Genomic DNA, 23,694 nt, shown 5'->3' on the forward strand with positions numbered 1-23,694 from the left:
CACCCATGACTTGACAAGTGCCACACGGTGGCTATCAGATAGCCGAGTTCAAACACTCAAACATCAACTTTTAGACACCCAGCCAAACCACCGAATCTGGCAACAGCGAAGTTCAAACGGAAACTTCTGCAGTGTTCACACACCCCATGCGCGTGCCGCGCAGGAGCGGGCTTCCGATCCGCGGTTCCCCGCAGGTCCCAGTGTCCAGGACATCGCGGCGTTCCACTGGTGGACGCCGACCGCCTCAGACCGTGCCGCGCTGGAGCGCTTCCGTCCCGCAGTTCCCCGCAGGTCCCAGTGTCCAGGACACCGCGGCGTTCCACTGGTGGACGCCGACCGCCTCAGACCGTGCCGCGCTGGAGCGCTTCCGTCCCGCAGTTCCCCGCAGGTCCCAGTGTCCAGGACACCGCGGCGTTCCACTGGTGGACGCCGGCCGCCCCTGACCGTGCCGCGCTGGAGCGCTTCCGTCCCGCAGTTCCCCGCAGGTCCCAGTGTCCAGGACATCGCGGCGTTCCACTGGTGGACGCCGGCCGCCTCTGACCGTGCCGCGGCACCGCAGGTGGACTTTGTATGGGTGAACCGGGACATGCGGAGCTTCGAGTGGTTCCTGGAGCTGCTGCACCAGCTGCGCGAGTCGCAGGAGCGACGCGGCAGCCAGCTGGACAACTTCCTCACCATGCAGCTGTACAAAACCTCCTCCATGCCCATCGTGGGCGCCGTGCCACTGCGTAACGAGGTCAAGCAGGGCCGACCCGACTGGGACAAGGTTAGTAGGGGTGACGCCTGAGGCTACCGTCCTGAACAAGGTCAGTGGGGTAACGCATGGGATACCTGTACGGAACGAGGTCAGAAGAGTGATGCCTGAGGCTACCTCTGAGACGTTCGATGTCGTATCGCTGGTGATGTTGAGGCAAGTTCTCAGGTGACGTCACTGACACTGTCCGTCACTGCCGTGGGAAAGGACATTCGAAGTTCGACACGCTTCGGTCGTTCGAGGGCCGCTGAGTAGACCGGAAATGGATGGCATGATTGAAACCGTCTGTAAAAGAATACTACCGTTTACTAGGTCACCAGGTCGTGACCTTTATTTAACCACCGGTACACCAATTCGCACCATTGCATTCTTAAGATACCACGGGCGCGTGGCCACCCCCTCAGAAGCCTGTCGCGGTTAGCGAGCGCTCCCCGCAGGGATGACCTGGCGCCGCCACTCCCAGCCCAGTGACATTCCCCGTGCCGCGACAGGTATTCAGCCAGATCCGCGATCGGAGACAGGGCAAGGTCACGGTGTTCTACTGCGGCCCTCCCACACTGGGGAGCGTCATCCGAGAGAAGGCGGCCAAGTATAGCTTCGGCTTCGTCAAGGAGATGTTCTGAGGCGCCGCATTAGCCCCTGCGCCTGCTGTGAAAACCTAGTGCCATAGGACGTGCGATGATTCTACCGCGTGATTGCAGACCATATTTAAATGACCCCTGTGGAGAGCGAGACCCGTGAGTAGTGCTCTGACGATCCGGCGCGCATCAGTGAGCGCATGTGGCAACAATATTTACAGTGAGTGGAGGCAGGTGCAAAGTGATATGAACGCTTGTGAACCATGTGTCGCGCGCCTTTACTGGGCTGGAGCGTGCGAATCGCTGAATGCTCGACTGCTGTCAGTTGCTCAGCGCTCCTAGTAGCCCATGCCGACGAATGATACCTAGTATAAGTTGTGTGATTAATTACCTATTCAGACGAGCAGCTGAACACCTCGGTAGTGGCAAATTTTGTAAGGCTATGCACAATGTGTGTGTTTGTATTCCTGTGATAAAATAAAACACTACGTGTTTTCGGCGAAATGATGTATGTGTAAGAATCAGCATGGGTAACTGATGGGCGTATGCAAAGGGGCTGTCCACGTTCAGAAATGATGATGTACTCAAATGCGAACTATAGTAGCTATGTTTCATCCAAATGTGTTCTAAACGTACTCACGCCAGGTCCCCAAAAACTGAGGTCTTAAATGAAATTAGTGACTCTCTTGGGAACAAGCAGTTCTCTGTATCAATGGCAACCACGCACCTTTCACGACTACGCACATACACGCACATACATATATATATATATATATATATATATATATATATATATATATATATATATACATGTTCACGACGATCAAGATTGGCTGCCATCAAATCACGAAGCTCAAAACCTCTCATAATGACTTACTGTTTACTTTACTGCCAACGTGTAATCCTATAATCTATCAAGATGCAGTGAAACTCATCCGAACTTTAACACCACTGCTGGTGTTATCGGTGACTGACGGCATCATTTTGCCCAAATCCGCCATTCATCTACAACGGACACTCCCTGCGATTGCGCATCTTGATCAACACAACACGGTACATTGTTGACTTAAGTCTCAAATTCGAATGAAACACAAAAAGCCTCAAAACTTACATGGCGGCCAATTGTATTTCATTTGAATTTAAGTCTGAGTCTTAAGTCTTAAGTCTAAGTCTTAAGAAATCAACAGTGTGCCGTATAGTATTGACGAAGGGTACCTAAGCTACAAAAGGACGCCAGCGTGCAAAACCCAATTGCCGGTTTCAATCGTTCGGCAAGAAATACGGAGAAAAATAATGTCACGAGCTGGGTGCAGCCACAGTCCGCCGCAGAAGTGCTTGTTATGTTGGCGCTTACAAGACGAACAGCAACTTGCTTGACTTCAGTGCTGATTATCTACAGTGTATGTCATATGTTAGCAGTTACCATGATTTCGATGGCAACTACAGGTCCGATGATCTCGCTGTGTACAGGCTAGGCGATGATACTTTTGATTGAGCACGAAATGCAACTCGCGAACATATTACAGTGGAACCATGACGTTCAGGTGTAGTGACGTGCATTGCGAGTCCGCCGTCCGAGAATTCATACCATAGAACTTTAGCCTCAAGCATAATTCCCGCAGACGCTAAACCCCAACGATGGTCCATCATGTACAAAATAACTTGGGGATGGTGGTGTTCTACAGCTTTTTAGCCGTCATTAACTCAGCAGTGTTCGTTGCGACGCTGTTCCTTCGCGACAGCGGATGGATCATGGCCGCGACATCTGGTTTAGGTAAGGAGTTTACGGTGTGCAGTGAATGTTGTTTTGGCGCGAGACAAAACCACATGCTTTTTAAGGTGCTATCGCAGAATGCCGGGTCGAGGTCAACACATAAAAGTGTAACTTACCTCCTAACACGTGGCGAGTGTCTTATATGTTCATGCTGGTGAATTCAGCGCATTGTACCTGCCCATCTAAATAGTAGTACGATCATGACACAACGGCTCACGGTGCGCATATCTGTGTCATATATCGACACACGGCTGTTTGACAATCGGAAATTCGCCCGTATCATCGACGGCAATATATTGACAGATATGTGACGACCACTCCCAGGGAAATGTCTCCTGCTGGATTCCGCCCTTCTCCCCATCACCGTGTGTCGCCGTATCCTTGCGTGGGTTCGAGAGACGCCACTGCATGCCTTCTCCCCGTTGAACAACCACAGGAAGGTCCACAGAATCATAAGTCTGTCCGTGTGCATCATTTCCGTGGCGCACTCCGCCACGGCCATCGGGCATTATTGTGAGTATCTGTCCAGCTCAAAGGACAAACGGTTCTGGCACTACGCAGGCTTGCTTGACCGATAGGAAGCATCGCTGTCTTATATGGCGAGTTACCCTACTCGTTAGTGTTCCACCCTGGGGCATATTTCAAAAGGGTACTTTAGTGAAACCTGAGAACCAGTTACGTCTAATAAAAGCACTGGGTAGTGTCACTGCAGCACCACCAAGACATGGTAAGGATATCAATTTTATTTGTCTGGCGTCTAAATTACACTGTCAGCAATTTGTAACACCACTACGCCTCTTTCCTGCAGTCGCTACTGCCACCTACATGACAACCACCAAGCGCATATCCAGCAGTGCGAATAAAAAGCGTCCGTGATTGGCCAAGCAGGCGAAGGCGTGTTACCGAGAAACGCATTGGTCGAAGTTTGAGCCAGGGCGTCACATGGATCATGTGATACTTCCATTTCCAAAGCCAAAGTGCGCCGCGAAAGGAGCCACTGTAGTTAACACCATAGGGGAGGAATCAAAGCCATACTAGCACGCGTCGTTGAATTCGTGTGATATTAGCTTCATGTTCGCAATTAAATGTCCAAACACAGTGTTTCAAGCTTTCGTAGCATTAATTGCACAAAAATTATGGCACATTAGTGTGATGCAAACCTCACAGAATATACACGTTGGAAGAAGCCAGACGACTGAAATGCATTACTTTCATAGTGGTGAGCAGGGCGTGACATGAGGTTTCTTCCGTGGGGCGGCTACTTAAAATTGAACTTCTGAGCTATTCCGGATTTCGAGACAACTGGTGATAATGACCAAATCATACGTGTCTGATGTAATGATTAGTGGAAAGTACAAAAGGCGAGATGCTCCCATTAACTAGACTGGCAATTACGTAGCCGGGTAAGGGAGCGAACCAAGGAAACGACGCCTGATTGAACGAGCGCGGGTCCAATGCCAACCGTGCCATCGGTCCCGCCCGAGCCGCCTGCGCCCGATCAGCAACATTTTCCTCACCGGCGATGGTGGGCCGGCGGCCGCGGATGCTTGCTCGGACGCGGAGATGAAGGCCCCGCAGGCTCGCGTGGGCGTCATGGTGCCATAGTCACTAGCGGAGTTCTTGGGCGGCGCGTGGGCCGTCCGCGTCGGGCCAGTATCACCGGGACGCTAGCTCGCCGCTGAGCAGGATGGCGTAGGCCTAGTGCGTGTAGGCCTTTGCACGCCAGTGACTGGTCGTTTGGAAGGACCGAGTAACGAAAATATGGTGAGAGGGGGAAAAAACATCCCTTCTAAAGAGCAAATCCAGGAGAGAGCTAATCAGCTCTCTCCTGGCTTCTAGGCCACCGTTGAAGGGAGACCGCTGCAACACTGCCATGGCATTGAGCCGCAAAACACGCATGTCCGTAGTCAGCCCCCGCTGGGAAAATTCGCTTGCAACTGCTTCCCATGTTTCCGCCGGAACGGTAGCTGTAAAATGATCGAAAACCATTCATAGGTTCGTTTAAAGTGTTTGAAAATTCAGTGCGGTGATGCCTTATCACGCAATAAATCCACTTGATTGTATGACCGAACAGCGTAGCCTCGTGTGACATACCTACGCTGGAGAGCGCGTTCGCACCATACCGTTGCGAGGCACTGTGGGAAACTGAATAACCGTAGTTTAAGCCTGTCTCAGCGATAGGGGGTGGGGGAGGGGTGAGTGTCTGCAAAACACTAATGCGACATCTCAAGCTGTTTCAAAGCCAACTCGGAAAGACACACGCATGAGCCGTCACTAGCCGCTTTCAGTGTTGTACGCCATCCGAGAAATGACGCACGTCACGTGCGTTCGGTAGATGTGAAATCCAGAAAGCCAGGCAGCCCCTCCCTGTTCAGCCTGCTCTTCCACACGTCCCACCGCTTCGGCTGGTTGAACCTGGGCCTGCTGAACATCTCGGGCATCGCTTGCCTCGTCACAATGGCCATCATCGTCGCCACATCCCTGCTCCGGCACCACATGACCTTCCTGGTGAGATACCGGGGCAGCCTCGGGTCTGTGCGCAGATCGTATGGAACACACACGCACGCGCGCGCGCACGCACACACACACACGCGCACGCACGCGCGCACGCACACACGCGCGCACGCACGCACGCACGCACGCACGAACACACACACACACCACACACACACCACACACACACACACACACACACACACACACACACACACACACACACACACAACACACCACACGCACGCACGCACGCACGCACGCACGCACGCACGCACGCACGCACGCACGCACGCACGCACGCACGCATACACACGCACACACACACACACACACACACACACACACACACACACACACACACACCACAACACACACACACACACACACACACACACACACACACACACACACACACACACACACACAACCTGTCTTGAGACATTGTCTGGAACGTTATCATCGGGGGGGGGGGGCGGATACTAGCTTAAAGGGGTGATTTGAAGCGGCAGTTACGTGCACTAAGACTTAGTGTTGATGTGGACTTACCGCTTGAGATAACATGTGTGTTATTATGAGTGTAAAAACGAGCCTGTGCCGGGCTGAACCATCAGCAGGTCCGCCTGCTATCGGCGAGAGTGCGTGCCTTCGTCCACGAGCAGAAGCGCATCTTGCTGCACCTGACCAGGCCCCCAGCTTGGGGCAGGAGCGCAGCGTCACACACCACCCCGTACTCCGGCAGGCGTTCTTCCTGACGCACCAGCTGTACGTGGTGCTGTACGGCCTGATGATCATCCACGCCGGCAACTTCTGGGTATACCTGCTGCTGCCGGTGTGCCTGTGGTCGGCAGAGCTGTTGCTACGCTTCATCTATAGTCCACGACCCTCCAACATTGTCGAGGTTACACTGCTGCCGTCCAACGTGAGTGCCTGTCGGTCTGCGCTGGCTGCGTCCAGTTCCCCTTTCCGGGACCTAGCGGTGACTGTTGCTGCCATCTAGCGAGTGAGGGCAGCAACGATCGGTAGATGGAGCTCTGAGACGGATTGGGCAGGATTCACCGGAGACTGAGACGCGAGAGGCCAACAAGGGATCGTAAAAAGGACCATGAAATGGAACAGCATCTTGGAACAGGCGCATGAACCAACACCACGGCCTGCGGTCCGGATTATATGGCACCGCGCGTGGGAACCATTTGCCACTGGCGGGAATGCGCCCGATGAGTTACATCAGGATCAGACGAAGTGGGTCCGGTAGACTAACAATGTTTCGGCACACTGATGTGATGCCCTACTGCTTTCACGTTTCGAAATACGCGCATTTATTTCACAGGTGATAGTACTTGTCCTGGAGAAGCCCCCTCAAATGATCTTCAAGCCCGGCGACTATGTGTACCTCCAGATACCCACGATCGGCAAGTTTGAGTGGGTGAAATTCACTATAACCAGCGCGCCGGAGCAGCCGGGTATGCTTTTCCTATCCGACACTGTGTGCACGTCAGTCGCGCGGTGAACTATGTGCTTAACGGAAATGGCAAATGGCTATGAGCCTACAATAGTGATGCCGCAATCTTGACGTTCAGGTTCCTTGATCCTCCTAATTTTAGTGTCACGACACGTAATAATACCGTCATGGAGTGCGTAAGCATATGGACTAATCATTACGCTATTGGCAAGACACCAGAGCACCCGCATGGAGCCGCAAATAAATTACATCACGCATGGAGAAGAGGAGAGGGATGGGTGTTTAGTGGACCGTAACTGAGGCGCAGCACGAGATGTGCGGCCGACGTCCAGCGGTGTAACGTTCAGCTCACGCGTCGATGCACAGCACGTCTTTAACAAACGTGTTGGCAGTGTAACCTGGGGAGGGAAGGAGCCCAGCACAACCAGCGCGGGGCCAGTGGCAGGGATTATAAATGACAAAAAGCGAGCCGTGTTTCATGGACGGCACCTATGTCGCTGCATTTCAAAAGCGTCAAAGAACTTGGCCCTCGCAACATGTTTCGAAAGCTTTTAAGCTCTACTCGAAAGCTCTATAAGAACACGTGGAAGCGAAGTGCATTAGCAGAACATTACGCAATGAAACGTCTTTCGAATCACCTTAATAACCTTCATCGAACTTTTGCTTGGCAGACCTGTTAACCGTCCACGTCCAGATTAAGAACAACTGGTCGTTTCGTCTGCGTAACTTCTTCCTCCGCGACGTTTCGTTCCACTACATCCCGCACCGGCTGCACGCGCTCGAGTCCATCACTGTCATCCAGAAGCTGGTCAAGTCCTGGAGGAACATGTTCGGCGGATTCCAGAACATCGAGGTGCCTATGGGCAAGCCCCGTGAAACGAGGAAAGAACGCCTGCAGCGGAATCAGGTGGGCCTCCAGCGGTCAAAGTATGCTGCTGGTAAATTAAAGTCCCGATCAAAGTGGATACTGTGGCAAAATATCCGGCTAGCTCGCAAAAATTACTGCGGTCCACCTGGATTACTGCCGCTACCTGCTGACGCTGTTAATGACCGATATGTTATCACTCACGTCTGCAGGTGGACGCGATGAAAGTGGAGGAGAAGCACCTGACGATGGACGTGGTGCTCTCGGAAGACGACCTGGCGCCAGAGCCCGAGCCCGAGCCGCCCCCGCCTCCGGCCGAGAAGGCGCAGCCGCCGGCGCCGGTCGCCAGCCAGCCCTCCAAATCGACCGCCGCCGCCGTCGCTGCCGCTGCCGTTGCCGCTGCCGCCGGCGCCCCTACCATCACCACCACCGTCTCCGCCACTGCTGACGAGCCGGCGCAGCCAGCGCTCTCCTACACGGCCGCGCGGCAGCACGGCGACCCGTTCGAGTCGCACGAAGTGTCGCAGTTCGGTGGCTTTGCAGTACGGTACTCCGCCTACACGCAGAACTTCGGCAAGACGCTGCACTTCCGCGGTACGGTCGCACCCGGCCAATCGGCCGCCGACCGCGCCCGTTTCCAGAGCGTCAAGCACCACTCGCTCATCCCATCGCTGGAGGTGCGAGACGACGCCAGCGCGTCGATCGGCGAGCCGAGCCGCGAACCGTCACGCACGCGCGTGCCGCGGCCGCCGCTGCCGGCCACCAGCCCCGGCTCGGAGCTGACCAGCGACGGCAGCGCCAGCCCGGCGGCGGCCGTCGAGCGCGTGCGCAGCGCGGCGCCGGTTGGCAGCAGCGTGCCGCGGCTGCCGCAGATCGGCGCCAGCCGGCCGGCGCTGTCGGCGCCGCCGCGGCGCCCGCCGGCGTCCGGGCTGGGGCCGCCTGCCGCGCCGGCCAGCGGCGAGCGCAGTTCTATTGCCGCCTCAATGAGGCAGCAGCGTGACGACGACGAGCGCCGCGATGCGGGCGACGAGAACGGCTGCCTGCTTGATAAAACGGTCAAGGTAAGGCAGGGGCGGGGGAGATGGGTCGGCGGCGGTCGAGGGCCCAGCGACTTCAAGCCCCGGTCGTCCCGTGACCGTTGTGAAGACACGCAAAGCGCAGGTGCTCTAGTCAGACGACGGCGCGAGGCACATGCGCTCGGGGCGCGTACTCAGTATGCTCGTACTGCCGGCGCCAGGTGTTCATCGACGGGCCGTACGGCACCACGGGCAGCGAGCGGACGGGCATCTTCTCGGCGCGGCACGCCATCATCGTGCTGGTTGGCCCGGAGGTCGGCCCGTTCGCCGCCATCCTGCAGAGCATCCTCATCAGGTGTGCGCCCGTGGGGGGGGGGGGGCGTCCCCGGACTGGCCACTGGTGCGGCGCCCTCTCGCGCGGCGGCCGCTCACGGGTGTGGCGTGATTGTGCTATAAGCGCGTTCTGGGCAGTACGGATGGGTGGATCAGGATCGGTCTTGGCCAGATAGAAACCAGGGATAACACGGACGGAGCGGAGATATTTTCCAGCCAGGCAGTCCGTGATACCTATGCTACTAACCATCACCGAGCTGAAAACAATTGGCAGAAAACAGCCGCATTAGAAGCGGCAGCAACGTGGAAGTCGAATACAAGTAGTATAACAGTATGTAACGATATATAACGATATACAACCAATATGCAAACGATACACATCACTTTGTCATGGCGCCATGGCACGACTACTTCAGGTATCGGTCCGAGATCGTTCCCTGTCCAAACTGCGCATGCGAGTTCAAGATGCAACTACCCAGCTCCTTCATGAACATCCGCAAGGTGAGCCTATCGAAATACACTCCTACTGGACGACTGACAATGATCTGCCGTTTGGATCTGCGCGCTAAAAACGCACCAATCTTCTACCGGATGCCAGGTTGTGTTAAATGGGGACAGGGTGGAGCTAGGCACTTGGTTTGTATCAATACCTACCACAGCGTGAACAGTCACGGTGCGACATGGTTTACGATAGAAATGACACAGTGTGTCCTCAAGCGCCAGTATCCGAACAAAGCCCACAACGCAGGTGCTGACACGGTGTCAATGTGCGACGGTGCTGGAGGGGTCGTGTCTGCAGCGCGCCGCCCGCAGGTGGACTTTGTGTGGGTCAACTCCGACATGGAGGGGTTCGAGTGGTTCCTGGAGCTGCTGGACGACATGGACAACTACCAGAAGCGACGCAATCTGCTGGACAATTTCCTCAAGTTCTACCTCTACAGGACGGGCGTCAAACCGATGCCGTCCTTCACGCCACTGCGCCACCAGCTACATCAAGGAAAGCCACGCTGGGAGGATGTGAGTCCCCGGCCCTGGCGCCCATCCAGTGACATCCACTCACAATCGCAGCCCTTGCATGGTGATAATCGGTGTATGGTGAACGCCATACAACCTTCAGCGCTCGCCTTCGCTAAGCCTCTGACAATAACCGGCGTATGGGCGGCGTGACTCTGACAATAACCGGCACATGGGCGGCGTGACTCTGACAATAACCGGCACATGGGCGGCGTGACACTCTACCGGCGGAGCAGCAGCCATGCCTTTGCCACCTGAGGACGGATAGCCCATGCCACCACCCCCGCTCCCGCTCATTAAAAACTCGCAATGACGCCCGCCAGAAACAACGGCCACGGCAGTCCCAGTAACGCTCGATATCTTCTAATCAAACCGGTCGGAAACAAATCGATGTTCATCGTGCTAATGCTTACAACCAGTTCCGGCTCCATGTCGATATGATTTACGTAAAGGCTGGGAGCGGGATATGACCGTTAAAAACCCCATGTCTCCCCCAAACGCGTAAGTCGTGCCACGCCGCAGAGGTAACAGGGCCTGCGCCTGCTGCTCAGCTGCTCAAGCAGATCGTCGACAAGAGCAGCGGCGGCATAGAGGTGTTCTTCTCGGGGCCCAAGACGGCACGGAAGGTGGTGAAGAAGTCGTGCCTCGACATCGGACTCGTGTTCAACACCACGACCTTCTGAGGCGCGACACACGACCAGGCCCAGTCTCGTGCCGCCGTGCCGTCTGCCCACGGATGAGCGGCGGCGCCTCGCACTGGCGTGGCGTCGACCGTGTCAGTGGCGTGGCACGTGGGGCGTGGGACGTGCCGCTGTTTTCTGCGCTGTGAGCCGCGCGCGGGTCGCAACTACGCTGTGTGAAACGCCGTTGATCTGATGTTGCAACATGCTGATTACAGACAGTCTGGCAAAAACGCTGTATTTTACAAAGCACCTAGAACTGCACAAACAAATGCTCTTTCGCTGCACGCAAAGTTAGAAAGATTACCCTAACCCAACGACGCGGCATGACAGAAGAATTCAAAGGAAAGGATACATGTGACTGGAACTGCTAATCTAGCCGATAAAGGCTTCGATGCATGGACCTGCATGGCCTGATTGACAAATGCCATCAGCTGAGAAACTTTTTGTGCGAACTGAACCTCGAACGTCAGTGTTTTACTGCTCAACCACAGGACCTAAATTACATAATTCCAAAGGATGGCAGGAGTGACGATACTGGGCGATCGGTGGCATAGATACCCCTGGGCCCGAAACTACAACAACATAATGGAGCACTGCCATAATGGCGTGGCTACCCTAGACTACCCAAGCATGTGCCAGGCTACCAATGCCATTGTATTGCCAATCAGCCCCATGCACATCGACACTGTATCACAGAGCACTGCTGGGAGCTGAGAGGGACGCGCGACACGCGGTCTGGTGCAGCTTATGCATTCAGATCGAGAAGCGGGCACACCTCACAAGAGTAAGTACATCAAAACAAACATTAAACACATCCGATGCTGTGCGACCGTCAGCGGGCCGCGACGGGCAGCTATTGGTCAGTGCGCCACGAGCCGGCGTGGCGGTGACCCACGGGCCAGGGCCCACTCACCGGCGGCGCGGGCGGGAGGCAGCCGTGCGGAGAGGCGCGCGCGGCGACGTCACGACTTCCAGAAGTTGGGGTTCATCTCCAGCCGGCGCTGGAAGTTCTCGTACCACTTCTGCACCACGCTGAGCGCGATGAAGCACTCGGAGGGCGCCGGCGTCATCTGCGCCTGCGTCAGGCTGAAGCTGGACGCGTAGTTGACGAAGTTTTGCAGCATCTTCTGCGTGAACTCCACGAAGGAGGGCACGCTGGAAGGCTCGGTGGCGTTCGCCGGCGTCAGGCCGGCCACCTGCACCTCGGGCTCGACTGCGATGCCGACCTGCGCGCTGTGCGAGAACTGCTGCACCAGGCCAGATGGCACGGCCGTGGTGCCCGAGCCGCGCTTCAGCGATGCCACCTTAAACACAGCTGATGGCTTGCTGTTGGAGAGGTAGCCCAGATAGATCCATGTTGGTGGTGAGTTGGGCTCTGGCCAGCTGAAGTACACTGGGACACAGTGTTGGAGGTCACACAGCTGCTGCGTGCCACCTGTGTGTGTGCTGTTGTCTGACATCAAGGGTGCCATGATCTGAAGGACAGTCAGCTCAGCAACAGGCACAGCCATCTCTGACATGGTTTCAGTTAAACAGGAGAGTGATGGTACTGTGTGATCTGGTTGTCTGAATGAGCTGATTGCCATGAACAGCCTAGTTATAAAACATGCATCAAAACCTGCAACAAAGCACAACTGGCATCTGATCACTACATACATGTTCCAGTAAGATAGCACAGAATGATGCTAAGCAGATGAAGGTATACTGCTCCCTAGTTTATACTGCAAGCAATGTCATTGAATTTGTGGCAGTTCAATGCATACAAATAGGACAAATAGAAGATTTGTGGTTTGCTGCACCTACTGCAAAATACTCATCCATAATGAGCATATCAGTTCCACATTTAAGCGGCATGAGGCTCCACTAGGATTCTGAACTAACACAGGTCTGGTTACTCACCTCCTGCTGCCATGTCATTGGGGAGAGGCTGGGATCCTGTGAGAAATACAACAATGTGCCTGATGTCATCTGCCTCTTGAACAGTGATGACAAAGTGGGTCTCATCCACCACCTGGAAGTCCGTGCTTACCAAGCGGCCAGCCACAATCATACCAAACACTGAAACAGCCATCTTATGTTCTGAATGTGACAGGATCTGAAATGTGTGATATTGTTATCAGAATATTTGATAGCAACAGCATGCATTGAAAAATTATACAAATCATATTATTGATAGCCAAACCACACACTCGAAAATCAGAGCAACAGGACCTTTCTGAGAACTGATCAAACTTTAATCATAACTGAATCTAAGGAAATTCATCAGGCCAAGTGACTGTAATATTTAGAATAAGACTTCTTTAAAACATTGAGATGCCTTCAAGTCAGCATTAACATACTGCTGAGGAATTCAGTTTACCAAAAGGTTTGCTGCCATGGCCATCTCATGTGGCTGCTCAGCCCCTACACCACACACTGCATCAAACACTATTTTGATCATGAAAAGTAGCTTGGAACATTCCAGAATGCATGCAGGAAAGTCTTAATGCAGATTTTAAGACACTTTTACTGTTCAACTTATCATGTTTATAAACTGCTACACCAGGCATTCAGCAAACTAGGTAAAAGTACAAAGTCCTGCAAAAACAGCTTTGAATATAAATCTGAGTGAATGCAACCTCCCATGTGTCTGGCCACAAATTGGTGTGCACATAACGATGGAAATAAAGCAGTACAATGATATAATGATAAGCCAAAAGTAAGGATTTGAGTCTGGAACTCAGAAATATGCTCACTGCCCCACTTGCTACCTTGAGGCAATCACGCCCTAATGCCCTGAACCCATCAGTCAAAACTCTACACAGATCCAATCCAACTTCAACTGCAGCCATCAACAGCCCAACAGCCAGCCCAGCAAAAAAAGACTAAAAAAATTTGACAGCTCGTCCCGATCCGGGATCTGGCGCCAGCACTGAATTTGACCCAACTAACATGATATCTCCCCAAAACCTAAGACTTGCAGATTATTGGAATACGTCCTGCATACCTCTTCCAGTCGTAATAATAATGTCAGCCACCCTTTAAACCTTTGCTAGCTTTCAGCCTGATCTGAACCACGGCCGGCAGCCTCAGCATCTAACAACTATTACGGACCCCCGCCCACCAACACGCACTGCACAATGTGCGCATTCGTTTACAAATTTTCCAGCTATTGTTTACGTACTTTTATAGTATAAGCCAGTAGCTTATACTATATATGTGTGCTGTGCTAGTACCACTGCCAGGTGGTTTCTAGTAAAAGGTATTTCCGAAGTCTTCAAAAATCGATTTGATATCAATCGCAATCTATGTAGAGCACATTTTGCGAGGGAACTTGCGTTAGCGACTGCAGGAAGAGACATACTACGGTATGTTTTCTAGGTTCTTTCATGCCTTTCATACAATTTGCTCAATAACGACTACTGCATGCTGTTACACTAACAAATTGAGGCAATGCGGCCATAAGTTGATAATTTGTAGCGAATCAGCCATGAAAAAGAGTGACTGCCATGGAACTTCAGCGGCAAAATAGCTCACAAGAGATTGCTTTAAAGAAACCCCAGATATCTTTCTGCAACAATCACAAAAGTGATGCGAATGAGCGAGGCAATAGCCTCAGAGGGCTCGGTGCATAGCGGCCCTATGTCATTTTGAGTCGGGCGCTGGGGGAGTCCAGGGAGTGGTCTGGGATGAAATGGGTTCCATCGCGGGGTTTTCTTGACAATAGATCTGAGCGATGGGATGTTCACGGTTTTGAGCTACAAAATAGGGAAGCGTTTGAACTCCTGGCTGTTCGTGAAGGAGGCCGTGTGCCCAGGTATGTAGCACATACGCCGGTACGAAATGGTTCAGCGGGCTGCGCGCCTCAACTCGTCCTCACCCGGTCCTTTGCCTTTCCCTCCCCTGGACCTGTGAAGGGCTGCATGCAAAACAAGACCAGCTCATGGCCTTTGCATCATCCTGTCATCCAAAACCGAAGCAGAGCATCTTGAAATGTGTGGCTTTTTAGGTAAGCGGCTTTTAAGATCATGTCCTTACTTTTTGAATCAGTGGATTTTTAGGATCAGGGCCCATAGTAGGCAGTGCTTGTATTGGTCCTGGACCCTTTCATCTGCTTGTGAAATTCCAGGTCAACAGCAGAATTTGGGGGCATAAGTTAATCACACCACAATGCATGATCCATCTTTCCTTCTGACATCACTTGAGCTGTTGTGTGGCAGCTGCCACAGGCCATAGGCCATGTCAGTCAACAATGAAAAGTGATTACTTAAAACAACTTGAACGTACCCTACCAAATGCATCTAGAGCTGGACGGCAGGCACTCTAGCCAAATAAGCTATCAGTGTGGACAATCTTGTATAACTGAAAGGAAAAGTAGGAGATTCCTGATCTGGTTTTGTTTAAAGGCAAACTCAGCTATCACAAAATATTGCCTCTGATCATTGGGGATTTATGATGCATTATGCATTTGAGGCTATATGGCATTGCCTGTATCTCAACGTGGCAGGAAGGGTGAGCATAGTTGTGGTGATGGGAGGGTGGGAGAATGGAGCCACATAACTCTAGTTCTATGCAGCTTGACAGCTACACTTTTGCCTTGCCTTCTTAGAAGGTTATGCTGTGATCCACATACTATAGCTCTGGGTTAAGCATTATTTATTATATATATGTATATATATATATATATTCAGTTTTTTTGCTCATGCATAGCTTTATCCACCCAAGTCATCCATATTACCCAGTACACAAAGTATTAAATTTTCTCAAGCTGTTTGTGTATCTCATCCTTGAGTGGATCTAGAATGTCTTGCATCCCATTTGCATGTGTTGTGTGCTCTGTTTATCTATGTGACATGTACTGATGCTGTGTTAGAATAGCCACTCGCTGGATTTCGCTAAGGTTTGCAATAATAATAATAATAATAATATCATCATCATCATCATCATCATCATCATCATCATCATGCCATCTTGAGAGAGAGGCAATTTAGGGAGGGAAGGGCCAAAGAACAAAAGGGATGTCCTAATTTAAAACCTACAAAGTTGAGCAATATGTAATGTTTTGCCTGACTAGTCATGTGAGGGGTCATGGTTTGGTTGCACTCCCTGTTTCTGCCCCAGGGCTCAGCATAGTTCTAACTGGGGAGGCGACATTACACTGCCAGGTGGACACATTGGTGTGTGGGGGGGGGGGGGGGTACAGCTATTCATGTAGAGACTTCTTAAAGGGGCTGGTGTATCCCGATGATCCTCAAGACATCCTTCAGCTGAACAGGTGCATCACCAAGGCAGGCAGGAGATCAGGGCTGAGCTGAGACATGTGAGAGAACTGTCATGTCTGTCCCAAAAAGGGAGGAGCTGTGCTTTGCTTTGAATAGCTCATATCAGTCACATACTTATGGGGGTGGGACCTCACAATGTGCCAGTATGATGGTAGATTGATGATGATGGTGGTGAAGGCTCTTGAATTGTTTGAGAATGTGCTGACCCAATTGTGTTGGGTGTCACATGGCAACTCAAACATTGTGTGGCCATTGGGGCCGGGGATTTGTGGTATCCAGCCATGTAATAAGTTTTGTCTTTCAGCCATCCAAAAGTTTTGATGAAAAGTATTAACCAGTTGGAGAATCAGCTTTCAGTCTAGCCCATCAGTCCAGTTTGCTGTGAGCTTGGCCAACTTTGCATGGTTCATAAGGAAAGAAAATGTTGTGAATAGTCCAAAGTTCTTGCTTTAGTTAATTAATATTCAGTCAGAATACTTGTATTGCTTTAAGAAAGGGAATTTCATGACATTAGCCATTTCCAATCTGCATTCACTTGTATGGTGTGCTGTGAATGAAAACCCATACACTATATTGTCATCACCAACATCATCCTCACATATTTGCCTCTCTGCATGCATCTGTTGAAAACATTGCTGGTTAGTGAATAATAATCTGTCATGCCCTTTCAGATTGTATTTCAGCTGCCCTGGACTGAGAACAGTGGTTATCAAGAATGGTGAGTTTAAATGAGTGCCCGCATGTTGTTGGCAAATGTTAGGAAATCAAACACCATACCTCAGGTGCATTAACCACTACACTGTTGGCAGCCTTAAGAGTATTTCTCCCACAGTGCTTGTACAAAAATGTTCCTGGAATGTTTGTGTGAACAATAAGTTTTCTGTACTTGATAACAACTTGTATGTCCTCTAATAAGTCTTGTGTCATTACAGTATGAATCTTCATGAAAACATTCATATGAAAACCACATCATTTGTTGAAGACTTAACAATGGATAATGTTAACTTTAGAATCGCATGGATTCCATCAACACCCTCACTCAAGAACATCAAGATGCACATATTGCTAGGTTAACAAAACTGGTCCATCTGGGGAAGTGGACTAGTTTAGTTGTTGTTGTGGGTGTTTGCACTGCTCATTCACATGTGTGAATCTTCTTTCAGCCGCGAGGTCCGAAATCAGCACATTCTGAGAGCGTGAAAGTTGTTCTGCGATGTCGGCCCCTGAACAAAAAGGAAGTCGCCAGTGGCTATGACACGTAAGCATGACGTATGAAACACTCCACACAAAGGCTTAGTTAGGTCATACAATTTCATGAGGTGCATCGTCAGTGTCAGCTTGAGATTACGACGGCTCCGTGAAATCAGGCTGGATCCCAGTATTCTAGGTGAAAAAATTGACACTGATATTGATAAGGCAAGCAATATATGTTATTTGTGGTGTTTTGTATAGGGCGATGTTTTTGACGAGCGTGCGCTAGAAAACTACCGTTTTTGATTGAACTAAAAATGACCATGACTTAACTATCACTTTGAGATGTGTTACAGGTCATAACAGGCAACCTTTGTTCCTTGACCTTTATGCATGCTGCTGTTTTGATATCACTGCTGCAGTCTCGATGGTGTTTTCGGAAGATCGGCTTGAACCATCGGATGAGTGCTCCCGTTTATCGGTCGTCGTACATACTTTGCTCCCTAAGTCTACATTTCTCACCGTGGTCTTTTCAGAACGTTGGAGATAGATTCTAAAAGAGGTCACATCACGCTTAAGAATCCGAAGAACCCAAATGAATCTCCGAGGGAGTTCACCTTTGATGCAGTCTACGACTGGAAGTAAGCGAGTGCATACGAATGTGAGGATGTGTGAAAGGTGGGACCTCCATGTGGTCGTGGCCTGATATGGAGGAGCTCACAAGCATTGGTCGGTCATATTCCTGCTCATAGTATTATGCGTAGTCCTTTATAACACCAAATAACAGACAATTATGCATGTCCGGCACGAGAGACGGAAGTCAATTAATGACTTAAAGCTTCTGGTGTTTTGTTATCATCAATCGAGATGCAGTGTCTAATTCCAGCCACATGGATTTGAAGTGCCATAGTTTTTGTCAATGGCAATCACATCAATAGCCTTAACAGTCATGCACCAATAAATGACCCAAACCGACCATATCCGGTTTAGGGTGATGAAGCCTACCTTTCCGCTGTCATCACCCCCTAAGCTGCGCCTGACTGCCGTCGCCCTCTGAGCTGCGCCTCACCTGCTACCACCCCCTGAGCTGCGCCACCATCCCCTGAGGTGCGCCTCACACTGCCGTCATCCCCTGAGCTGAGCCTCGCCTGCCGTCATCCTCTGAGCTGCGCCTCGCCTGCCGTCATCCCCTGAGCTGCGCTGTCATCCCCTGAGCTGCGCCGTCATCCCCTGAGCTGCGCCTCACCTGCCGTCATCCCCTGAGCTGCGCCTCACCTGCCGTCATCCCCTGAGGTGCGCCTCACCTGCCGTCATCCCCTGAGCTGCGCCTCACCTGCCGTCATCCCCTGAGCTGCGCCTCACCTGCCGTCATCCCCTGAGCTGAGCCTCGCCTGCCGTCATCCTCTGAGCTGCGCCTCACCTGCCGTCATCCCCCGAGCTGCGCCTCACCTGCCGTCATTCCCTGAGCTGCGCCTCACCTGCCGTCATTCCCTGAGGTGCGCCTCACCTGCCGTCATCCCCTGAGGTGCGCCTCACCTGCCGTCATCCCCTGAGCTGCGCCTAACCTGCCGTCATCCCCTGAGCTACGCCTCACCTGCCGTCACCCCCTAAGCTGCGCCTCACCTGCCGTCATCCCCTTAGCTGTGCCTGACCTGCTGTCACCCTCTGAGTGCGCCTCACCTGCCGTCACCCCTGAGCTGCGCCTAACCTGCCGTTATCCCCTGAGCTACGCCTCACCTGCCGTCACCCCAAGCTGCGCCTCACCTGCCGTCATCCCCTTAGCTGTGCCTGACCTGCCGTCACCCTCTGAGCTGCGCCTCACCTGCCGTCACCCCTGAGCTGCGCCTCACCTGCCGCCGCCGGCGGGGCCGTAGCTCACCCTCTGACGCCGCCGTGCGCAGCTCGACCCAGGTTGACATGTACGACGAGACGTTCCGCCCGCTGGTGGACTCGGTACTGCAGGGCTTCAACGGCACCATATTCGCCTACGGCCAGACGGGCACCGGCAAAACCTACACCATGGAAGGTGGGCGAAAGGTCGCGCCGCGTCGGCCCCATCAAGTCACCGCCGGGGAAGTGAGGCGTTCACGCTGGCCGTATTATGTCCGGTTCAGGTTGTGCAGTGGAACGTTTTACATGCGCAGATGCCCTCACCTCGTCTGCCCCAGTTGCGTTATTTGTGGACCGTTTCTCAGATCCGTATGTGCTCAGCCGTTCATGTGTCGGAGCTTTCGGATTAGGTACTTCGTTCAATGTGCGCCCTGCACTGAGTCCTGGACGAGCCCAGCCGGCCGCGGCGCGCTGCGGACGGGCTCACGGCCCGCCATGTCCGGCAGGCGTCCGTGACGACCCCGACCAGCGGGGCATCATCCCGCGCTCGTTCGACCACATCTTCAGCCACATCGAGCGTTCGGAGAACTGCCAGTACCTGGTTCGCGCCAGCTACCTCGAGATCTACCAGGAGGAGAACCGGTACGACCCGGCGGATGGCCGCGCGTGATGTGCGTCGGCGGCCGGGAGACGCGCGCGGGAGCGTCGACGCACGATGTTCTGGCGAGAGGCTGGTGCACCTGCCGCTCGGGGATACACGCTGGGTCCTGGGATGCGCGATGTTTGGCGCTCGTGGCTTGAGAAAGCAGGCATAGTTACCACGCTCAGAAGGTGCTCGCATCCTTTCATTCCGCGGTGTGAGTAGTTTGGGCGCTGGGGTATGCAGAGCACGCGGAAGTTGAGCCGGCTGTACGTCACAGCTTAATAACCGCGGGATGATCTGTAGGCAGGTGCAGTTACCACAAGGGCTCGTGGATATCCGTGATACGCCGCCGTGCTGGTCTGATGTCCCTGCTGGCCCTGCCCAGTTGTGGCCCTGCGGTACTACGCTGCTGACGGCGACGCGCTGGCCGCCGGCAGAGACCTGCTGAACAAGGACCAGCACCAGCGACTGGAGCTGAAGGAGCGGCCCGACACGGGCACATACGTCAAGGACCTCTCGTCGTTCGTCTGCAAGAGCGTCAAAGAGATCGAGCACGTGATGGCCGTGGGAAACGCGAACCGCAGCGTGGGGTGAGCGGCGCCAGGTCGTGCGACGGCCGCTGTCGGCCGCGTCCGGCACTGGTGCGCCGTCCGCGAGAGACGTGTAGACTCGCGACAGCTTGGCCGGCCTCTGCCGTTGCGGGTAGGATGTGTCATGCGCTTCGTTGGTGTAGACGAGATCGAGTGAAGTGTTGGAGATGATATTCTCTCACATTTCGAAGAGTGGTTTTCCCGCGTTTGCTCTTTGTGAGTCAGTTCAATGAAACAAGGTTGGAAGATCGGGGTTGGGGAAGTCTGCAATCCTGCTATTCTGCCGACAGGGCGACGAACATGAACGAGCACAGCTCGCGCTCGCACGCCATCTTCCTGGTAACGGTCGAGTGCAGCGAGCTGGGCCTGGACGGCGAGCCGCACATCCGCGTCGGCAAGCTCAACATGGTGGACCTGGCCGGCAGCGAGCGCCAGGCCAAGACCGGCGCCTCGGTACGTCCCGCGTCGGCCACCGCCGCCGCCGCCGCCGCCTGGCGGGCCCTGTCCGGCGCCGCGCCGCCCTCGCCGCCGCACGTACGACCCCGTCGCCGTACGTGCGATCTCCACCACCGCGCGTGCGACGCCCGCCACCGCGGGTGCGATCCCCGCCGCCGCGCGTGCGACGCCCGTCGCCGCGTGTGCGACCCCCGTCGCCCCGCGCGCGACCCTCGTCGTCGTGCGTGCGACCTCCGTCGCCGCGCGTGCGAGTTCTGCCACCACGCGTGCGACCAGCGCGGAATGTGGCCAGCCGCTGGCGTCCTTCGGGCGCGTGAAAAAGGCGCCGTTGCGTGTGTTGTGGACGCCAGGAATTATAACGTTATAGAGTGTGTGCTGACTCTTGACGACTTCGCACAGTAATTGTGTTGTTCTTGCTTCCGCCCTGCGGTCCAAACCGCGGTCGTAGCTTTTGGTCTGGGAGTTTTCCCATGTGGGGCTGTGCCTAGCTTGTGATGGGCTATGCCTCTCCAGTGATGGCTGTTTTGGGACGATGGATGATGGCACGATGAAACCCCCACGCGCCGTGTGTCAGCCGGCAAAAGATCGGGCGGCAGGGACAACATCGGACGGGCACCAACGCCGCGTGTGTCGTGTTTGGTTCCAGGGCGAGCGGCTGAAGGAGGCCACCAAGATCAACCTCAGCCTGTCGGCTCTCGGCAACATCATCTCGGCCCTGGTGGACGGCAAGTCCTCCCACATTCCATACCGCGACTCCAAGCTCACCAGGCTGTTTCAGGGTGCGTGACGTGCTGCGTTTCTGACTAGCTCCCACCGTTGTTGTTGACAACGCGTGCACTGTATGGGACTCGTGCAACCCTTGATCACTGTTTGTTGTTGATCGAGCGACAGGATTATCGTGCCTGTCCTGCTATGGGGTTTGGATGTGGAGGGGGGGGGGGGGGGCGCTCCATCTCAACCTGCCAGTCGCCTCGCATTTGTTGGCTATCACCTGCGCTAACGCCGTGTGTTATGCTGGAGGCGTGCGGCCGCGTGCACGAGCGCCCCGCTCTGCGCTGGTGCGACTGGCCTTAGCGGCGCTGACGACAGCTCCGTCGCAGACTCGCTGGGCGGTAACGCCAAGACGGTGATGGTGGCAAACATCGGGCCGGCCTCGTACAACTACGACGAGACGCTGAGCACTCTGCGATACGCCAACAGAGCCAAGAACATCAAAAACAAGCCCAAGATCAACGAGGACCCCAAGGACGCGCTGCTCAGGGAGTTCCAGGGCGAGATCATGAAACTCAAGGTAGGTGGCGAGGGAATGTTGATAGGAGACGAATGTCTATGATGAAGGTGCAGTTGCCCGGACGCTCCCACCATTGTGTGTGGGGACTTAGCAAGTTGGTATTTGCCAATTGTTCTCGGAAGGCAGACAGGGGGGTCTGCTTAGTGCAAGGCCCAAAACTCAGAGACGCTTACAGGCGCAGGGTTTTGATTTGTCAATGGTTAGGGAGAGGGTGGGAGGAGATTTGTCAATGGTTAGGGAGAGGGTGGGAGGAAATTTTTCTGTGGTTAGAGAGAGGGTGGGAGGAGATTTGTCAATGGTTAGAGAGGGGGGGGAGGAGATTTGGGAACAGTTTGGGAACAGACGTGAATGGTGACGTTGAGAGTTCCTCCATGAAGTATCTTGCTGGTCACAGTCTCGATCCAATGACATGACTTCCCGTGGCCTGCGGTGGTAGTGTACAAATAACCGCCCCGGTCCCCATCCCGCTCATGTTGCACGCCTGGAGCGACCTGTCGCGCCGCCCTCCGACGTTCGTCAGCGGACAATCGACCAAACGGTCCGGCCGGAGACAGCGCCCCCGCCGCCGTCCCACGAGCGCCAGTCGAGCTGCCGGGCTCTCGAGACGGAGGGAGGCCGCTCCGCTGACTCGGGGCGTGTGGCCTGAGGCGGTCCGGCCGGAGACAGCGCCCCCGCCACCGTCCCACGAGCGCCAGTCGAGCTGCCGTGCTCTCGAGACGGAGGGAGGCCGCTCCGCTGACTCGGGGCGTGTGGCCTGAGGCGGTCCGGCCGGACAGCGCCCCCGCCACCGTCCCACGAGCGCCAGTCGAGCTGCCGTGCTCTCGAGACGGAGGGAGGCCGCTCCGCTGACTCGGGGCGTGTGGCCTGAGGCGGTCCGGCCGGAGACAGCGCCCCCGCCCCGTCCCACGAGCGCCAGTCGAGCTGCCGTGCTCTCGAGACGGAGGGAGGCCGCTCCGCTGACTCGGGGCGTGTGGCCTGAGGTGGTCCGGCCGGAGACAGCGCCCCCGCCGCCGTCCCTCGAGCGCCAGTCGAGCTGCCGTGCTCTCGAGACGGAGGGAGGCCGCTCCGCTGACTCGGGGCGTGTGGCCTGAGGCGGTCCGGCCGGAGACAGCGCCCCCGCCGCCGTCCCACGAGCGCCAGTCGAGCCGCCGTGCTCTCGAGACGGAGGGAGGCCGCTCCGCTGGCTCGGGGCGTGTGGCCTGAGGCTGGGTCATTGACCAGGCTTGTGACGGTCGCCTCATGCTTGACCTGACCCGATGTCGTGGCCTTTATCCAGACGCTTGAGTGGCCGGTGTGGTGGCCTCGATCGTGCACTTTTCCTAGTTCCTGCCTTAAACGGTACCCTAATCCTTGACCCGCGCATGACCTGATCCGAGACCTGCCTGACCGTGACAGTTTGACCTGACCGATGACCCGTCCCGCCGTCAGGCACAACTTCGCGGCCGGACCGGCGGCGGCGA

At 54.5% G+C, this 23,694-nt stretch overlaps 5 protein-coding genes across 9 annotated transcripts in view; 4 read left to right on the forward strand and 1 right to left on the reverse strand.

Annotated features, from left to right (window-relative positions):
• Positions 1–1,836, forward strand: part of LOC119108599 (NADPH oxidase 5) — a 39,931-nt gene extending 38,095 nt beyond the window's left edge. The window contains exons 10-11 of the mRNA XM_037232187.1: positions 560–766; positions 1,246–1,836. Coding sequence (XP_037088082.1) covers positions 560–766; positions 1,246–1,377 — 339 coding nt within the window. The 3' untranslated portion in view covers positions 1,378–1,836. The remainder of the gene's footprint in view (positions 1–559; positions 767–1,245) is intronic.
• Positions 1,837–2,635: 799 nt separating this feature from the next.
• Positions 2,636–6,599, forward strand: LOC119107251 (NADPH oxidase 5). Its single transcript, XM_037230669.1, has 4 exons — positions 2,636–3,106; positions 3,431–3,619; positions 5,442–5,614; positions 6,342–6,599. The coding sequence occupies exons 1-4, from the start codon at positions 2,971–2,973 to the stop codon at positions 6,597–6,599; spliced, it is 756 nt and encodes a 251-aa protein (XP_037086564.1). The 5' UTR covers positions 2,636–2,970.
• Positions 6,600–8,901: 2,302 nt separating this feature from the next.
• On the reverse strand, positions 8,902–14,092 carry LOC119108558 (protein OPI10 homolog). 4 transcript variants are annotated; one of them, XM_037232147.1, is made up of 3 exons: positions 12,872–13,067; positions 11,886–12,365; positions 8,902–9,277 (listed from the first exon to the last, which is right to left on the reverse strand). In XM_037232147.1, the coding sequence occupies exons 1-2, from the start codon at positions 13,041–13,043 to the stop codon at positions 11,935–11,937; spliced, it is 603 nt and encodes a 200-aa protein (XP_037088042.1). In that variant the 5' UTR covers positions 13,044–13,067; the 3' UTR covers positions 8,902–9,277; positions 11,886–11,934. The 4 variants fall into 4 exon arrangements, with proteins under 4 accessions (XP_037088042.1, XP_037088045.1, XP_037088043.1 ...); XM_037232150.1 differs by lacking the exon at positions 8,902–9,277 and adding an exon at positions 14,066–14,092 and having other exon boundaries at positions 11,194–12,365; XM_037232148.1 differs by lacking the exon at positions 8,902–9,277 and adding an exon at positions 13,959–14,068 and having other exon boundaries at positions 11,194–12,365.
• LOC119108559 (NADPH oxidase 5) lies at positions 9,235–11,075 on the forward strand. Of its 2 annotated transcripts, XM_037232152.1 has the most exons (3): positions 9,235–9,297; positions 9,692–9,776; positions 10,089–10,614. In XM_037232152.1, the coding sequence occupies exons 2-3, from the start codon at positions 9,741–9,743 to the stop codon at positions 10,440–10,442; spliced, it is 390 nt and encodes a 129-aa protein (XP_037088047.1). In that variant the 5' UTR covers positions 9,235–9,297; positions 9,692–9,740; the 3' UTR covers positions 10,443–10,614. The 2 variants fall into 2 exon arrangements, with proteins under 2 accessions (XP_037088047.1, XP_037088046.1); XM_037232151.1 differs by lacking the exons at positions 9,235–9,297; positions 9,692–9,776 and adding an exon at positions 10,841–11,075 and having other exon boundaries at positions 9,901–10,292.
• Positions 14,093–14,540: 448 nt separating the features above from the next.
• Positions 14,541–23,694, forward strand: part of LOC119107253 (kinesin-like protein KIF3B) — a 19,954-nt gene continuing 10,800 nt past the window's right edge. The window contains exons 1-11 of the mRNA XM_037230671.1: positions 14,541–14,768; positions 16,905–16,951; positions 17,397–17,491; positions 17,961–18,065; positions 19,326–19,450; positions 19,761–19,896; positions 20,335–20,487; positions 20,778–20,940; positions 21,590–21,722; positions 22,044–22,234; positions 23,663–23,690. Of these exons, the coding sequence (XP_037086566.1) occupies positions 16,949–16,951; positions 17,397–17,491; positions 17,961–18,065; positions 19,326–19,450; positions 19,761–19,896; positions 20,335–20,487; positions 20,778–20,940; positions 21,590–21,722; positions 22,044–22,234; positions 23,663–23,690 (1,132 nt within the window). The 5' untranslated portion in view covers positions 14,541–14,768; positions 16,905–16,948. The remainder of the gene's footprint in view (positions 14,769–16,904; positions 16,952–17,396; positions 17,492–17,960; positions 18,066–19,325; positions 19,451–19,760; positions 19,897–20,334; positions 20,488–20,777; positions 20,941–21,589; positions 21,723–22,043; positions 22,235–23,662; positions 23,691–23,694) is intronic.

The sequence above is a fragment of the Pollicipes pollicipes genome, unplaced genomic scaffold (genome assembly GCF_011947565.3).
Source record: "Pollicipes pollicipes isolate AB1234 unplaced genomic scaffold, Ppol_2.1 Scaffold_6686;HRSCAF=7923_pilon_pilon_pilon, whole genome shotgun sequence".
Lineage (NCBI taxonomy): Eukaryota > Metazoa > Arthropoda > Thecostraca > Pollicipedomorpha > Pollicipedidae > Pollicipes > Pollicipes pollicipes.

Bases quoted from the DNA above. Each gene is read 5' to 3' on its own strand.
- LOC119108559 (XM_037232151.1), top strand. From the start codon at position 9,972: ATGACACAGTGTGTCCTCAAGCGCCAGTATCCGAACAAAGCCCACAAC. The intron at 10,293-10,840 runs GTGAGTCCCCGG...CCTGCTGCTCAG, and splicing joins GAAAGCCACGCTGGGAGGAT to CTGCTCAAGCAGATCGTCGA.
- LOC119108558 (XM_037232147.1), bottom strand. From the start codon at position 13,043: ATGGCTGTTTCAGTGTTTGGTATGATTGTGGCTGGCCGCTTGGTAAGC. The intron at 12,366-12,871 runs GTGAGTAACCAG...ACTGTGTCCCAG, and splicing joins CAATGACATGGCAGCAGGAG to TGTACTTCAGCTGGCCAGAG.
- LOC119107251 (XM_037230669.1), top strand. From the start codon at position 2,971: ATGGTCCATCATGTACAAAATAACTTGGGGATGGTGGTGTTCTACAGC. The intron at 3,107-3,430 runs GTAAGGAGTTTA...GACCACTCCCAG, and splicing joins GGCCGCGACATCTGGTTTAG to GGAAATGTCTCCTGCTGGAT. The intron at 5,615-6,341 runs GTGAGATACCGG...GTACTCCGGCAG, and splicing joins GGCACCACATGACCTTCCTG to GCGTTCTTCCTGACGCACCA.